This window comes from Bicyclus anynana, chromosome 16, assembly GCF_947172395.1.
Source record: "Bicyclus anynana chromosome 16, ilBicAnyn1.1, whole genome shotgun sequence".
Classification (NCBI taxonomy): Eukaryota; Metazoa; Arthropoda; class Insecta; order Lepidoptera; family Nymphalidae; genus Bicyclus; species Bicyclus anynana.
In genome coordinates, this window is record NC_069098.1 from 12,018,242 (window position 1) to 12,036,817 (window position 18,576).

The following is an 18,576-nucleotide window of genomic DNA, read 5'->3' on the forward strand; positions in this document are numbered from 1 at the left end:
TAATTTTTTCATCCATTAATAATTATATCTACTTTCACACCAAATAAGTCATGCGGCCCTATAAATAATTCACTTAATATTATTAAGTTAATTGATTGACAATGAGCTTGCCTTTTGAGGAGTAATTTTATAGACATTTTGTCGCCTTTTTGACCATAATTGAAAGATGGGCGTAATTTATAAATATTTTAGGGAATTATTTCCGGATATATTTTACCCAGTGATTTATGATATCAATTTTTGTGTCAAAAGGTGGCAAACCTGTTTGTTTTATTAAATCAGTCGTAATAGTGATTTATAGGTATTATGTTGAGGGCAAGAATATTTTATACCATAGATATGTTACGTGCCTATAAAATCACCGCAAACAGTGATCCGAATAATTGTTCATGTGTGAGCACACACATTTACAATTTTGTCTTTAATTATATATTTATATATTTATGTATATATAGTTTATACACTTCTAGAACACACAACTCGACATTGTATACGATATTTAGGTATTATTTGTTTAAATAACGTTCATTGTTGACCACAACTAACATAGTCGACTATAAATTTCCTCTTTTGAGCGCCTCATTTTTCATGCGTTATTAACACATCTAACAGTATTTAATATCATTGATAGTTATATAGTTTTTACACTTCCTGAACATACAACACGACTTTGTAGACATTTTTAGGTATTCTCTGCTTAATTAAATAACTTTCGTTGTTTACTATACGACTAAATAAAATTAACACGTTCGCTGCGGCACTGATTTTTCTGTACTTTTCTCTGGTGCGGTACGAGGTTTTCTGACCTCATACTAGAACTCTGTTACGAGGTCAATCGACCTCGTAACCCTTGAAGACGCTGGACGTACGAGGTCAATTGACCTCGTACCGCAGCGAACGTTTTAAGAAAATTACTTAGCCACTTTAGTGCGCCTCAGTTTCGACGCGTTAGTAATATACCTAATATAAAATCTTTGGTTGACGGCCGATTCGAGCAGCAGGTGTAGCACCTAGCTACTGCATCCAAAGACGTGGGTTCGATTTTTACAACTGGAAAAACATTTTTGTGATGAACATCAATGTTTTTTAATATCTGGGTGATTTGTACTTTTCTATTTAATTATCTATCTAATTTATTTTTCTATAGACATTAAAAAATATTTCGCAATACTTCAAAATTAATAATGATTATTTATTAACCAAAATAGTACCTACTTAATTTAATCTAAATCTCCCTACGTAAATTCTTTATTATGAGTTACAATAAAAAACTTAATCCTTTTTAATTGGTTTGCTTGTCTAACTGGTAACTGGTCATCGAATATGGGTAAAAACGTTCACATTATCATAAAAAAAAATAATTAAAGCAACCGCAAATAGCTTTTGCTCAAAATTAATTACGCAAATTAAAAACCGTATAACGCATGTGGAAAGCCCGTGCGGTTTTTGCGGTCTCACTTTTATTAATCAATCGTACATAAGGTAAATAATTTCGTTTAAGTCATTCAAAGTAGGTACGTAATCTTATAGTTATTTACCTAATATTTATTAGGTAATTATTTACTTAAGTCACTTTGTCGACCGCGCATCACACCGAAACTACTAAATTAATTCAAATGATCAGTATTGGCAGTGTTGTTAAAGTGCTTTCATATGTCCTGTAATTGTCACGATTTGAGTAAATATTACGGAGCAGGTCAGAATAATGAAAACGCGGACGAAGTTACGAGCATAGCTATCTAGCATACGCTAGTTATTCCACACTTAATATTATAAAGTAAGTCTGTCGGTCTGTTACATTTTCACGGCCATACCGCTTAACAGATTTGGATGAAATTTGGTACGGAGATAAATTGGGCCTTGGAGCCAGAGTATAGGCTACTTTTTATCCCGGAAAAGACCAAGATTCTCGTATGTTTTGACAAAAATACAATTTCACGCGAACGAAGTCGTGGGCGTCTACTAGTAAAAAAATAAATTAAATCACACTTCACACTAATATTATAAAGGCGAATGTTTGTGTGTAAGTGTTTAAGTAAGTATGTTTGTTCCTCTTTTACGCTGCGGCTACTGAAGCGATTTAGCTGAAATTTGGAATGGAAATAGATTTTACTTTGGATTAACACATATAATCCATGGTTCCCGCGGGATTTGTGAAAAACTGAATCCCACGCGGACGAAGTCGCGGGCGTCCGCTAGTAAAATATAAAACAACGTCATCCCATAATTATGGCCTATAAAAAGTGAAATTCCTCAGAGCATCGACCCTCTAAAGTCAAAAGGTCTGAGAGAAAGGAGCGCCGATGACGCGCTAGCCAGTGACGCACGCGGCGGCTGGATATGGTAAAAGTGTCTGCTGACGTCACCGGGAACAATCATTTACATGAGCCGCAAAATCGTTGAACCTTTTATACCTGAAGTAAAGGTGCTGGTACTGGAATAAACGCCTATAATAGCCTGCCTCATCATATGAAGGCTGAAAGTTTGTTATGTGAGCTGTTAGACCTGCAGTTTTAGCTGTACAGTCGAACTGTTGAGTTAAATTGTTCGTGCTTATTGTGTAGTAAAGTTTAAACTTGACAATTAAAACTGTCCAGTTAAAACTGTACAGCCAAAACTGTACTGAAACTGAATTAAAACTGAAGGTCTGGCAGCCGGGAAAGGTTATGCTCCGAAATTACTTTAATTGTTTATTTATAACGATTTCATTTCTAAACTATCTATTCTGCTTTTTATCCAAACTAATTTGTGATTAACGGTGTTGGATACGAAGAAATGAAATATTTAGCTTAATATTCTTCTGTAATACTGGTCGTAATTCCGTTTGTTAACCCCAATAAAAAAAACTTACTGTTTCGAGAGATAGAAAAAAGCTTTTATAAGCGAGTAAAACCGTGGAATATACCTACCTAGTGCATTATGACTGCCTCATTATACCAGTAGTTAACCTATGTGGCTTATGAAGTCCTGGTAAACAGTCCTAGATAATAATCTATACTAATAATAAACAGCTGAAGAGTTTGTTTGCTTGAACGCGCTAATATTAGGAACTACCTACTATGAAAAATTCTTTCAGTGTTAGATAGCCCATTTATCGAGGAAGGTTATAGGCTGTATATTATTCCTGGATTTCTACGGGAACGGGAACCACGCGGGTGAAACCGCGCAGCGTCAGTTAGTAATTTTACATTTGGGAAGTCGGTAGAGTTACCATGCCTTATAGAGCACGTTAAGTCGTCGGTCTTGGTCAATCAACATCTGATAGTAGCCGTTAAAGAATTTAAAACTGTCACCCCAATCTCGCTAACAAGCATTGGAACAACTTTATGGTATGGTACCTAAGCGCCATATCCCTTCTCCTATAAGGAGATCTGACCTTGTAGTAGGCTGTTAAAATAGGCTGATAATGATGACAATTAATATTTGAAACACTTTAAAAGCATGGCAATCATGGGTTGGTAGCCCACAGAACAATAAAACAATCAGTAGTTTAATTATCCTGGTAATATTACTTCTTAATCTCTAATTTGTCCTTGAGCTTACAGCGATTGATAGAAGCGCCATCTAGTACATCCCTATCAAACCACGTTGTTAAATAGATAACTTACCGCGCTGTGGAATGACAGCCATGATCAAAGCTCTGCCCATGCGCATACGACGCTTTAATCCAGTTACAATGATTGTCACTAGATGGCGTCATCAAGCAATATTTTTTTAACAAGTTTAATTTACCTATTAAAATTTAATTTATCGTATTTCAATGTACAATAGTTTAAATATTTCTAGCCTACCTTCCCATTTTCTTTGACTTATTCTCATTCATTTTCAATTTCCTTCATTTTTTGTTTAATATAACTATTTCCCTATTTTACATATCGTTGAAACCTTGATTCTCTTGTACTTACCTATTTAATATCCTAAAAGATATGGATTTTCATACGATTTTCATGTTTTTTATATTACATAGGTTGTATTGGATTTAAAAACAAAGCCTAGGTAGGTATGTAGGTAATATAAAAAAAAAACGAAATTTCACGCAGCCAGAGAGAAGTGGCAACAAAGAAAGTTGCAGAAAAGATTAACTGTTAAGTTTATTGCCGACTCTACTCAGTAGAACCTGCATTCTGAGTGGTGGTAGAGTCTATAAATACTTAGTCAAAGTTCACGTGACAAAAATGCTTGTAAACTAAGCTCTCATTCGCACAAGAGCTTTTTTAACGAACGTTAAAAAATCGTTCATAAATAGTATGAAGTTAAATGTAGGTCTATTTCCAATGGCCAAAATTAAAAATGCAACACTGCTCGAAAAAAAGCGTAGTGTTTTAAAACGCTGTCGTGTGAACATCTCAACAACAAAAACAAAAAAATTTTTTTTTTTTAATTTTTCCGTCTCGAAGTTGTTAAACGGCTGGCTCACTCCTTAGCTCAATTTAGTACAGTTACCTTGTTGTTTAGTCAGGAGTACGAGCGATAACAAATATAATTTTACGACCGGAAATCGAACCCGTGACGGTAGCGGGCCTCTGTCAACTAGGTGGACAACTTCAAAGCGTTATTTTATTTATTAGACTGGTTTATCGCAGTGTTGAAATATCGATGTGATTATTTTCCACCTGTTGCCATTTGCCAAGCAAAAGGCTATTTGCTACTATTACGTTTTCTAAACTCGAAAAGAAATACAAATATAATATAATAATTATATTCTAGTGTCTAAAGTTCCACCCTCTTTATTATCGTTTCCTTGGGGAAAATCGGAATAAAAAATATTTTATTATAGGTATGTTGTAATGTTCTATTTCATCTCTGAGTCAAATTCCATCCGCGCCAGTTCAGCTGCGTTTAAGTTATCTATATGGTGTAAATGGACATAATAGATTAATCCTTGAATCCATTTGAAATGAATTTTTTAAATAAGTGTCCAAGGTTAAGCTTCAATTCCGAATTTAAACTGTTTTTTTTTAATTATGTAAGTAATAAATATTATATGTACTTACATATAAATTAATTTTAAAAGAAATATTCGAATCTCTTAATCATTGAAATGAGAATGAACGCATGGTTTAATAGTTGTCGAAATAACTCTAGATCTTCGTTAACAGATATTGTAATCAATTTGTTTTAACTGTCCCTACATTTTTTTCTCCAGAATTTACAATTTTATGAATTTTTTTAACCACGTTGGTAATTGTTTTTCTTTTAATATTATAATTAAAATAAAATATGTTAGAAGAAAAATTGGTCAACACATTTTTTGTAGTTAAAAAAAATCTTACCTTTTTGAGTCCCTTGTTAGAGTCCGGAGCTGGCAGGTAAAAGTCCACAATGCCCAGCAAACAATCGTCGCACCGGCACACATCACTGGGTAAAGACGACATTGATCCAAAACTGCTGCAACTGTCCATCGAATCGGTTCTCACTAACTTGCCCGTACTCAGCGCTTCCATCTTCGCCACGAGGAGAGATTCCATGAGCGAGCGTGGCCTCGCAGGGGACCGAGATCGCCGGGGGAAATCAGGGGACAGAGATAAAGTTCGATCGATAGGGGACAGGGGCCTGTGGCGCGAGAAATCTAGAGACAAATCTGGGGACAACGCGCGCCGTGTTAGGTCCGGGGACATCGGGCAGGGGACTAGATCGCCCGACCCCGCGCGCGACAGTGGCGGGGTTACGCTTCGGCAGTGAGACGATGTCATCTTTGACGCCCGCATTGGTTATGCTTCCGCTATAAAAGTTAACACTTCACTAATCACAATGGTCTGTTATTGTACACTGGTTGTCACATGTTTGTTTTTTTTTTATTTGTTTAGCGATGTATTGTTATTTGTTTTAAATTTTAATGTGTCTGCAGTTGATTGTATTTATACGTATCTAGTGTGAGGCTGTACTATTTTAGTGGTCAATCTGACTAAAGAAAATCATCGAATTTTGATGTCAATTATTGTAATAATTTCGCTGCATTATTTCACTTTTATGATGTCACGAGTGTTAGACAAAATTTAACTTTTTTAATACCCGTGGTTCCTTATTCTTATATTATGTATTTAGTTTATAAATCGGATTATTTTATATTCTAGTCCTATCCTATACTTACTTAATAAACTAAAAAGCCAAATCCATTAATTATCATTATAAAATACCAATTTTCGGAATATTGAGTAAATCTACCTAACTCAGTGAAGCAAGGTAATTAAAGAAAGACGCATGTCAATGTTCTTTTAACATTAATTGTTCACGACATTTCACGAAACTGCAAGTAAGTAGGCATGTTAATAAGAATCGATAAATCGCAATCAACGAAGCGATGAAAGCAATTACGAATACATAGCAATTAAAGTGTTAAAAAGGTAAATAAACCATTGGACTAAGAGCCTGTCTTGATCAGACCTTCCTCATTTTATGAAAACTGAAACTAATAACTACTAACTTGCCACAAACTGCACGAGATGGCGTGAGAAGTAACGAGGAAAGTGAGCAGAGAAGTTGTGTGGCCCCTTACTCGTTCTATCGCGAATATTTATGACATATTTCCACGAATATTCGCGCAAGTATTTCCTTCCTCGGCATGATTTGATTACTTTCGTGACAACCCTTCGAAAAACACTCTTTCTCGTCTTTATCAAAAGGTTGCCAATGAATCTAAGTGTACGCCGGCTGGGGACATTATATAGAAAATATCATAAAATACGCGTAATACTGTGAATACTGAAGCGACCCTTAAAACCTCCTAACCTACAAAGGTCCAAACTACGTTAATGTCTACCGTAGAAACTTGCCTATTGAAAGCACGAACTGACAAACTTTCATAAAATTTGTCAGTCCATGCTTTCATCATAGGCAAAAGCCATAAGCTTTTATAAAATGTGGCAGATCGGGCCACCTCAGGCTCTCGTTTTACAGTACGCTTTCTGATTAAATCTTATTATAAAGGTTTTATAATATTTATGCTAAAGAGTTCACAAGCTCGTAATAATGAAAATCGATAAAATGCAATTAACTTATTAATGCAATTAAAAATCAATTAAATTGTTCAACATTTTGTGAGGAATTTCAGTTAACTGATAATTTATGAGCGCCAGTGAGTTAGAAATATGTAACTATTTTAAAGCTGCTAATATATTATGTTAATAAATAACTCTATATAATGTATACGGTTGTACTACTAGGAGAGTCGAACAGATGATTTTTGGATTCACTTGAGCGAGGCAGATGTATCTACTTATGAGAGGAAATCTTACTTAATATTGATGAATACGTTTATGGCAACGAAAAAAAATTCAGAAATATTCAACCAGGAAGTCAGATAAGAGTGAGAAGTATTAGTCAATAGTTAAAAGTACTCATGCATTACGAAAATCTGACGGTTTGTGCTTAACATAAGGGAGTGGGAGGATTACAGATAATGTTGCAAATTAAGACTGTTATTTTCTGTACTCGAACCACACACGCGATTATTTTTTTAACGTAATCTCAGAATAATAAACAAAAATATTTTCTGAAGATATCCTTTATCCGAAGTACGACTATCTAATAAAATTTTAAGCTCCAGTAAATCCATATTTATCATCATGGGCTCTTCTACCATAACAACAAATATAGTTCAAAAATTCGTAACAAAAAATATCCAATGCGTTACAAAACAATTCTTATTTTTATTTTTAAGGATTGTTTGACTTTATCGAAGTCCTGAATTAAGAAATGGAGTCATTTATCATGTTTGGTTCGCTGGTATGTTTACAAGTTGTATTATTTATTCTCTTCACGTACAAAATATAGCCTTCGCGAGCCTTGCCGGCCGCACCTGCGAACGTTACGTGAAAAACCACGTGAAGACTAAAATTTGTTGTCTATATCTATGCTAATATTATAAAGAGGTAAAGTTTTCGGTATTGTACGGGGTAATCTCTGGATCTACTGAACCGATTTTAAAAAATCTTTAATCACTAGAAAGCCACGTTATTTGTGAGTGTTATATATTATTCCCGTATTCTCACGGGAACGGAAACTACGCGGGTGAAACCGCGGGGCGTCGGCTAGTAACAAAATATTCTTCATCGTGCGCCTTTTGTTCATGTCACTACAGTAGGCACTATTTATTCACTACGAGATATATCGTAAAGAGAAAGACATTGTCGACAAATAGCCGCAGCATTAAAAGAGAGTGATATTTTCGAATCTGACGCTACTGGTCGTCAATATGTCTTATAAGAGTACTATATAATGGCATAATAGATAATAATTTCATTGATCCATGCTAATTGCATGGCCTACTCGACACAGGCTTCGTGTCTTCCTACTTTACTTTACTTTACTTTACAATTGGAGTGGACTCGGAGCTCAATAGGAGTTGGCAGATTTAGGGTGATATTGTTTGGCTGAAGTTAAGTTTCATAAGTGCTTGTACAGTAAAGTCTGCTTGAGATAAATGAATTTTGATTTTTGATTTTGTTGTAATGATTTTAACCGCTTGACATGCTACCGGAGGCACGAGTGTGTCACACCACCGACTTCCCAACTATGAACTGCTTGTGAGGATCCCTTTAATGAAAGATAGAATATACCTACTCAATATTACATGCGCTATATTTGTCCTCGTGTTTCTTTACGGGGGAGAGAACTACACGAGTGAACACACAGGGCGTTCGTTAGTAAGAAAAACAATTTATATTATTTCTATTGTAGTAAAATTATGTTTGTTATTGTCATCATCATCATCATATCAGCCGATGGACGTCCACTGCAGGACATAGGCCTTTTGTAGGGACTTCCAAACATCACGATACTGAGCCACCTGCATCCAGCGAATACCTGCGACTCGCTTGATGTCGTCGCCATTCCAGCACTTTGGTACCCCAACGTCCATCGGCTCTTCGCACTATGTGCCCCGCCCATTGCCACTTCAGCTTCGCAACTCGTTGAGCTATGTCGGTGACTTTGGTTCTTCTGCGGATCTCCTCATTTCTGATTCGATCACGCAGAGATACTCCTAACATAGCTCGTTCCATCGCCCGCTGTGTGACTCTGAGCCTTCTTATGAGGCCCATAGTTAGCGACCAAGTTGTTATTGTATATTCCAGTAAATAACACATAATTTGATTATTCAACTGGCGACCGATTAGCCTAGCAATTCTCAGTAAACAGACAGTTTCTATTCAGAACCGCACTCGGCGTCTGGGTGGGCTTTAACAAGGTCTCTCTGCAAGTTTCGTGTTAGGGTGCATTACACGCTGTAGACTTTTTATCGCTAAGGTCTAATTATTGTTTTCAATCAAACTATACTTTTTGTCGCAAAACTTTCCTGTTTTGACACAAGCACTATGCTACTGTTTTTAACGGGTAAAAAATCTATTAAGCTTATTACAATTATCAAGGAATTTTATAAAAAAATATACGAATACCGTATACTTATACTTATATATACTTTCCCAAAAATGTATAATAAAAAGAAGATAGCCATCCAGTCTTTTGGCGCGTGGGATAGCTGAGTGTCAGAAAAAAGTCTGGTTTAAGATCATTATTTTCTCAAAAGAATTACATTAAATTCGCTTATATGAGAAATACAATTAACTCACTAAGGTAATTATTCACGTGTGTACATACTAATTAGACTTAAATCCTACATACAAAAAATCAAAATAAATAATTGTTAAAAAAAATTAAGGTAAAGGTAAAAAAAATAAGGGTAAGGTAGGGATAGAGATAGGGTAGGTTAGGGTTGGGTAGGCCTAGGTTAGGTTGCTATTAGTGGACTACTTATTAGGTATACGTTATAAAACTATAAATGGAAGGATGTGAAATAGGGGTTGAAAGTTGACATCAATTTTTACCCGGACGAAGTCGCGGGCGTCCGCTAGTTAATCTATAAATTAGTAATAGTTAATCTATAAATTGCCATGCCGTTTTATAACAGTTACTGTGGTGTGGTGTACAACCGAGATGTTACAGTCTGCAGTTTGTGGAGGCCCTTACAATAACTCAATAAAGGTTTTATTGCGCTAACGCAATAAAAACAATAAATAAGTCAATAATCATTAAAAATGACGTAAGTTTTAATTAATTTGTGAAGTAACTGTATAACGGAAAGTAGGAAACATTAATAAGAGGCCACATCTTGTAATGATGTTCTTCTATTTGCGGAATGAAGTTTCGTTTTAGTTGTAACTAGCTGACGCCGCGCGGTTTCACCCGCGTGGTTCCCGTTTCCGTAGGAATACGGGGATAAAATATAGCCTAGAGCTTTCCTCAATGAATGGGCTATATAACACTAAAAGAATTTTTCAAATCGAACCAGTAGTTCCTCAGATTAGCGCGTTCAAACAAACAAACTCTTCAGCTTTATAATATTAGTAAAGATACATAGATACATAGATACATAAATACATAAATACACATAAATAAACATTATTATTAAGAGTTGTAATAGTACCTATAAGGTTAGCAGAAAAGAAACATGTTTACCAATTATCATCTGTTTGTGAGGGGTTGCTAAGCAACGGTTTGCTTGTCTCGGATGGTTTTTATGCCACACGCCGCATCCTTTATCTAAATATTTTTATAAGACATTTACTCATAAAGTATCGCTTATTTCACCAATTTCATTTATGAATAAAATTAACTGAGATGAAAAAAAAATAATAAAAAAACATTTTATTCTTTAATTTTAATAAATTTGACAATATATGTCAATCATTTATCTGTATCAGAAACACAAAAATATTATATTAAATAAATATTATAATAGTATTACGTGGTAATACTTTATTAGTAATACAGTCTGCTTTTGCATTTGTCTAAAAAAAAACAAACGATGGTGTGCGCACTTCGTTATCTGTGCAAAAATGACAAGCGTATATCAAATGGAAAACAGGTTGATATCCATATCATAGGGGTGGATTTAAAACATCCAGTCCACCATCTTTTTTGCCTGCAGAGTTAGCCGACAGAAACTTGAGTGCTGTAGTATTTAAGAATAAGATCAAAGAATTATTGCTTAAGAAATGTTATTATTCTATTAAAGATTATTTAATTGATATTTTTTAATAAACTTTGACGTAATTGATTGACACTTTAGAGAATAAGACATTTAAAATTATATAAAAAATATAGTGCGCATATGTTAGTGTAAAAAACGAATTTAATTTTGTATTTATTTAAGCTAGTGATTTTTAGATAGTGTTTTAAGAAATTTGCATGCCAGTATATGGTGAATTGTATAATGTACCTAGGTACTTCAACATTTATTGTATACCAGCTAATGTAACTGTAAAATTGCAAATAAATAAATTGAATTGAATTGAATCTTAGGGAGGTCGTCATATTGGATTTGTAATGACGTTTCTTAGCTAGTCATGTATTGTCATCAGAACTCAGAGCGTGTGCAAAATTTCATCCTAATCGAAGACCGGGAATTGGGTCAAATTAAGATTCCAAGATTTTCTTACATACATAGTTACAAGTGAAGCTAATATAAGCGTGTTAAAAAAAGAACAACTCCATCAGAAAGCTGAATCGCTAAACGTCGTCCTCGGTTAATTGGTAACCGCTACCGACGCCACATAAATGAAATGGAACTTCAAAAGAAACGAGAAATGTTAATCATAATAGATCGACAAGTGGTTTAGTCTAAATTGACATAATTGATTCACCTTATTGAACGCATATAAATACCGACGACTCCCTAGACCAAGATACGGTGCACGTTTCGTTAGGACGATTTTTTAAAAGAATATTTGCCATCTTTTTTTTATTATCGCCCGCGGTGTAAATAAACGTTGGTCAATTTTGTAGTTTATTTTAATGGCTTTGATCTGTAGTAATACGCAATAGCCTCCGAGACGCTGTGCATATTTTTCCATGTCAAAGAAATATCTGCGATGCCACCTAAGCGAGACAGTATTAGGTATATTGAATCAGATTCAACTTTACGTACAGTATTTTACCGCAGACGAACCGAAGTCACCTAGCTCAGCGTGTCGCGAAGCTGAAGTGCCAATGGGCAGGCCACGTAGTTCGAAGAGCCGATGGACGTTAGTGTCCCAAGGTGCTGGAATGGCGACCTCGCACCTCGCATCCCTCACTAGGTGGACTGACGATATCAAGCGGGTTGCAGGGAGCCGCTGGATGCTGGTGGCTCGAGACCGTTGTGTTTGGAAATCGATACAAGAGGCCTATGTCCAGCATTGGACATCATTTATAAGATTAAAAGAATCGGCCAAGACGAACTCGCGCTTGTGTGTAAGTGTTCCGTACCAATATCTAAAAAACGTCAAAAATAAGGTTTGTTGTATGGGTCACCCCTTAAATATTATTTTTTTTAATTTTAGTTAAAGCGGCAACTGATATACATTATCTGTGAAAATTTCACCTTTCTAAGTATCATGATTCATGTGACAGACCGACGGACTTGAGTCGTAACAGGGTCCCGTTTTACACTTTATAAACAGAACCTTAAAAATGATAATCATTTATAATCATTGTTAGTCTTTGCCTTATCAATCATGCTTCTAACTTTCAAGAATGACAATTTAATTTTTTGTCGAATTTCTAAGCCAAAAAAGAATAATAAATTAGAAATAATGTACAAATGTATAGTCGCTAGCTCTCTGACTAGCCGTACTTATTTGGAAAATGGATGTAGGTATAAATGTCGTTCACATGGATTGATTTACATAATTCCTTTCCCAAAGCAAATGACGTTGATATTTATACGGTTCCAGTGATTTATTACTGCTATACATATACTGCAGATCAAAATATTATACTAGCTTGGATGATACCTACTAGTAATTTTGTATTAATTATATCAAACCTTCAAGGTTTTTGGCCAATGGGAGTGTAAGTGACTATTTTGTCACTTACACTCCCATTGTCCGGATGTCCAAGGGCTTTATGATACAAAAATCATCACCACATTTGTCGATGGAGGTGGTGATAATACAAAACTAATGTCTTTTTTTGTTAATTACAAGTGAACCATTAACTACAATTACTTTTACAAGTCTTTAATAGGGGGAATCCATTGAAAAATATCCATAAATTCTTTTAATTTTTGTCCCCTTTTTGTTCTCAGGAAGTAAGAACTTATTTTACTTTAAATTAGCCAAATTAGATAAGCGCTAAAAGCGGACATGATAGAAGTTCAAAATATGGGTTTTTTGACACCGCCTCTGCGCTGGATAGCGACTCGACATAGGCAAAGATGCCTCAGCCCCGAAAGAGGCCAAGCTTCGAGGCCCGTACTCTCACCCGACACTCTCGGGAATAGACGACCCTACGTCTATTTCCCTACGTCGTGTCCTTTTGCTCTCTCTCTTTTGCTTGTTATCAATATTTAAAATAAAAATACCTATTCCACAGGGGCGTAGGTAGCTACCGCCGTATCAGCCAAATTAATGATACGGGACCCACGGAATGCAGGGGCCCCTTACGTGTGAAAGTAAAAATTGGTAAAATGTAAACCTACAATGTTTTCCTTCACCGTTTGAGACACGTGATATTTAATTTCTTAAAATGTGTGTGCATTTTGTGTACTGAAAAGTTGGAGGTGCATGCCCCGAACCGGATTCGAACCCACACCCTCCGGAATCGGAGGCAGAGGTCATATCCACTGGGCTATCACTGCTCTCCGGTCAACGGTGAAGGAAAACATCGGGAGGAAACCTGCATACCAGAGAATTTTCTTAATTCTCTGAGTGTGTAAAGTCTGCCAATCCGCATTGGGCCAGCGTGGTGGACTATTGGCCTAACCCCTCTCATTCTGAGAGGAGACTCGAGCTCAGCAGTGAGCCGAATATGGGTTGGTGACGACGACGACGAAACCTACAATGTCACTTAATCTGGTGTTTCCCGGAAAAGAACATATAAAAAAACTGCCCATAGAGTTTCGCTTCAGAAATGACAAAATTCAAAAAAAAGCAATATTTTCCCTGGTTAAGCGTGCAGCCAACAAATAAAAACATCCTAGATAGGTTAAGTCATTGTCATATTTATTTTAAACAAGTAATTTTGTTTCTTTTGTGAGAAAACGTAGTCTAAAGTAACTAATTTTGGCTCCTTCCTTGGGCTCCTCCAAGGCACGCTACGCCCCTGCTATTCCATTTCTATTTTTTTAATAGGTAGGTTACCTACAAGGTAGATAAATCCGCTTGCCCTAGCAGATATTTCCGTTACACCAAGAGCCTAATAAATAAATCCCCATTAGGAAAGAACGCAGGCGAAGCTGTGAGCGATCGCTAGTAATAAATAAAGCACTTATCTTGTCCAACGGTGTCTCGCAGTTGACACTTGGCTCTACGCAACAGTGCTGACAAATTGTGAGTTAATAATGAGGGTTAGTAAATTGAAAATTGCAAGGAACTGAAGAAAGTCTGACCGAGAATGGAGTACTCGTATGAACCTGTCATGACCACACCAACCTCAATTTATAAATGCAGAATTTTTCTGTAGAAAACTATATGTATTCGACCACCGTGGCGCAGTGGTATGTGCGGTGGATTTACTAGACGGACGTCCTGAGTTCGATTCCCGGCTGGGCCGATTGAGGTTTTCTTAATTTAGTCCAGATCTGGCTGGTGGGAGGCTTCGGCCGTGGCTAGTTAATATTTAAATAAACTTATTTAAAAATTAATGAAATGAATATGATTCAACAACGATAATGTCAAAAAAACATACATACAGCCGAACGTAGAACCTCCTCCTTTTTGGAAGTCGGTTAAAAAGTCAAAATGAGAAAGTATTTTAAACAGGTTAAAGCGAGTCGCAGGGATTCGCTGGACGCAGGTGCCTCATTATCGTGATGTTTGGAAGTCCCTACAAAAGGCCTATGTCATGCAGTGACGTTCATCGGCTGATATGATGATGATGATGAAAGAATAAATAATTAATTTCATAATTAAGAAAGGAAAGAGGACCCCACCTAGTGTGGAACCACGCTTAGAAGAAGAAGAAGAATTAATTTCAGATTAGTTTATTAGATCTAGTATTATTAACGACGAACTCATACTCACTCCCGCGATAAAATTACAATTCAATTAATAACATCCGAAGGAGTAAAGTTAAGAATAACCGATTAAAGAGTACTAGCATCTTTGCAAAGTTATTTTAATAAATATTTTATTAAATAAGCATCCTATAATAAATTATAATTTTTTGCGTCCTGTAATTCTCATCAATCTATGACCGTTAACCACAAAAAGCCTCCATGTTTCCACGTACAAGTAAAAGCACCAAGACATTATATTATGCGCATTTACAACTCGACGCAGGCATTTCCTGCAATCAACTTTTTGCTCGACAAAATATTTCAGCTTCTTTATAGTTGTAAGACTCTGAGCCGTGAAGCTCATGTGTATTAAGTAATGATAGTTTAAAAACCCTTTTGTAATTTTCGCCTTATATGGTCATAATTGGATAATCTTTAAGACGCTTTATTGCCCTTTATGTGTATACGTCGTAAATAAAACTTTATTGGTGTTTATACGAGATCATAACATTATGACACTATTTGCTTTTTGTACGGATCCAATAACTTTTAACGGTTTTGATCTTTTAGAGAAAATTAGTTAAAATCCGTTCGATGCGGATCAGTGGACGCACTTGTATGACTTTCTAAACAAAGAATATCACAATCCGTTTGATGTAATGCGTCCGGTACGTACGATGCGGATCTATGGACGCCTGTGGAGCCGATGAACGTTGGGATCCCAAGGTGCTGGAATGGCGATCCCGCACCGGAAAGCGTAGTGTTGGTACGAGGATATCAAGTGGGTTGCCGAGAGCCGTTGGATGCTGGCGGTTCGGGAACGTTGTGCTTGGAATTCCATGCAAGACGTCTAGTCTATGTCCAGCAGTGGACGTCTATCGGCTGATAATGATGAGGATGATTATTATTTTCTTGCTTTTTAATTGGTTTGAAACTATGTAAAATCTAAATCTATTTTGTGTAATTTTAAAGTAGTTATGTTCGAGTATTTAAAAAAAAATTAATGACGCCGTGAATCATTATTAGCCCCATTATATAAGACCAAGGTGGTCCTAAATACGTCCCCACTTAAGACGAACCTTCAAAGATTAAGTAAACTTTAATAACAGTATTTATGTACCCAAGCAATTTGTATAATTACTTGAACACTGTACCAGTGTGTCAACCAATACACTACCTACTTCTGTGACTTCTGTCATGGTATGTCTGTATACTTCTACCATGTTTCATCATCCTACTCTAGCTACTATTGTCACGTTGCCTCCCTACTTCTGCCTTGTTACGTCTACGTGTTTTTGTCAGGGGCTAGGTTGTCTAAGAATTATGAAGCGTCTGAGCAATGACCTGGTTTTATTTATTCTTTGACCTCTTCACACCTAGAGTGAGCAGGAAGCAGGAAATACCTCGTATAGTAACAAAAACAAATTTAATCTTTCTGTCTAGAAACTATCCTATTTTAATGGTTAATTATTTCTTTATTAATTGTTACTTGCAGAATTAAGAATATTTTTTTACTTTAACATTTTATGTTACCATTATTTAAGGCGAGGAAACAACGCAAACGCGTTTATGTAAAAAAAAAACTCAGGCATTATGTTTGTAAAATAATTAAATTGCAAAATACAGTTTACACAGTGAAAACCGTAAAATTGCGGAAACATTTGGATTTATGTGACAGTATAGTGTGATTTCTTGTGTTTCGAAGAGGCATCAACAACTTTTTGCGTGAGCAGAACTTTTGTAAAAATTTTAATTAAATTTACACAAGAGCGTCAATGCGTAGGCTTGATGTCTGAAAAGGTTTGGTGTGTGTGACCGCGACTTTAGACGAAATATTTATTTTTTAATTGTTTCATCATGGGATTGGAAATATTTTGGGCGATACGGTTTCCGGAAATTGAGTTTTTTACTTCAAAACTTAATAAATATGTAGATCATAGTGCACAAAAAGTGTAAAACTAATAGTCGCTTCCAATTTTATTCTTGACTTAAACAGGTGATACCAATTATTATTGAAATAACCAAGTAAATCCATTAAATACGGTTAACAACAAGAAAAGCTTTTAAATCTTTAATGATACAAATTATTATTCTGTAGATACAACATCTGCATTTCAATTAGTATTTAAATAGACAAAGAGTCTGCATTTCAATTAAGTAGTATTCAGGTAAACAGATTGCAATAAAACAATACAGTGAAAAATCGTTTTTTTTATATTCCAGGGCAATTACTGGTCAAGGTGCCAGATTTATATATTTTTTTATTATTCACAAATTTTGGCGTGTTGAAAATGATAAAATGCTCTTAAATTTTTATAAGCGATCCCATTCGCTGTCACTTTGGCGCACCTCAGCGCTCGTGAACATCCATAAAGATACTTGTTAACAAGTTTCATACGCGAAGTCGGCAGGTGGTCATAAGTTTTTGTATTGTCCCTTTACAAACCTATAATTTGTATGGTATGAATGTAACGCTGTTCTTAATTATAAATACGGGTAATCAACCCCGTATAATAATGCAAGTGGCACTTGCTTTTTTATGCGTTCTCTCCATCAATTTATGGCGAATAAGCATTGATGAAATTTCGATTGTTATCTGTTGTTATTATGAGGACATTTGTAATTAATTAAAGTTTTTGTTATTAAACGTTATTGTTTATAAGGACGTCAATGGTTCTGTAGGTTTTGTTTACAACTAGTTGTTTTTTATCAGTGTTACAACAATAGGTAAATGTTATTGTTCTTTATTTTACATGGTTTTAAATCAAACGCAATATATTTTTTTGATCTATTTAATAATAATACTAAATAATTATATTTACAGATTGAGGTATATACATATACGTAAACTGGACTTATTAAGAAGATGCTACAATCAGTCATAGTATGCAAATTGTATTATGCAATGCCAAAATGTTACAATTATATTAATTGTAACATTTCGGCTTTAATTTCATTTAACAAAATCATCATAATTATGTTTAGAATTAGAAGAATTTTGAAGTACAATGTTCAAAATAATAGTTGTCCTATTTCTTACTAAACGTCAATCTTACTTAATTATTTTCTTTTTCAAAATGGAATATATTTATGCAAAAACCATTAACAAGTATTTTTTGTCATTTACGCGATAATAAAAAGGCAATAACTACGGTAATTCGGTAGCTATTTTGGTTCTTTGTGATGTCTTGTGTTTTGATTTATTATTTGACAAACAGACCCCTAAAACCTCGGGGTACCACTTATAGTTTATCGTGGAAACACATCATGAATACCACCGCAAAGATAATCAGCCACGATCCAATGCTCGTGTCCCATACCACGCTGGTTTCGACTGAAGTGTAGCAAAAAGCTGGCAATGGTTCCATGTTAAATTTAAAACCGACTAATGACGATTGTACTTACCGACGCTTTGGCTGTATTATATTTGTACTAATTAGTGTCTGAACACATTATATTCATCACACAATACTTATTTTGAAGTACCAATCGAATCCAAGTAATACTTTTTAACCGTTGAATCAATTGTATTCATGAAATAAAAGGAAATTAATCATAGAGAAAGCTTACGTGCTTATAAAACGAATTTTAATATTGTT

General features: G+C 35.3%; 1 protein-coding gene across 4 annotated transcripts in view; it reads right to left on the reverse strand.

Moving 5' to 3' along the window:
* Positions 1–18,576, reverse strand: part of LOC112057848 (inositol-trisphosphate 3-kinase A) — a 167,195-nt gene that overhangs the window by 63,564 nt on the left and 85,055 nt on the right. The window contains exon 2 of one of the 4 annotated variants that reach the window (XM_052886000.1): positions 5,274–5,868. The exons of 1 other annotated variant lie outside the window; for it this stretch is intronic. In XM_052886000.1, coding sequence (XP_052741960.1) covers positions 5,274–5,708 — 435 coding nt within the window. In that variant the 5' untranslated portion in view covers positions 5,709–5,868. Of the gene's footprint in view, positions 1–5,273; positions 5,906–18,576 lie in introns of all 4 variants that reach the window. 2 more of the 4 variants (XM_052886001.1, XM_024098410.2) reach the window with 2 other exon arrangements.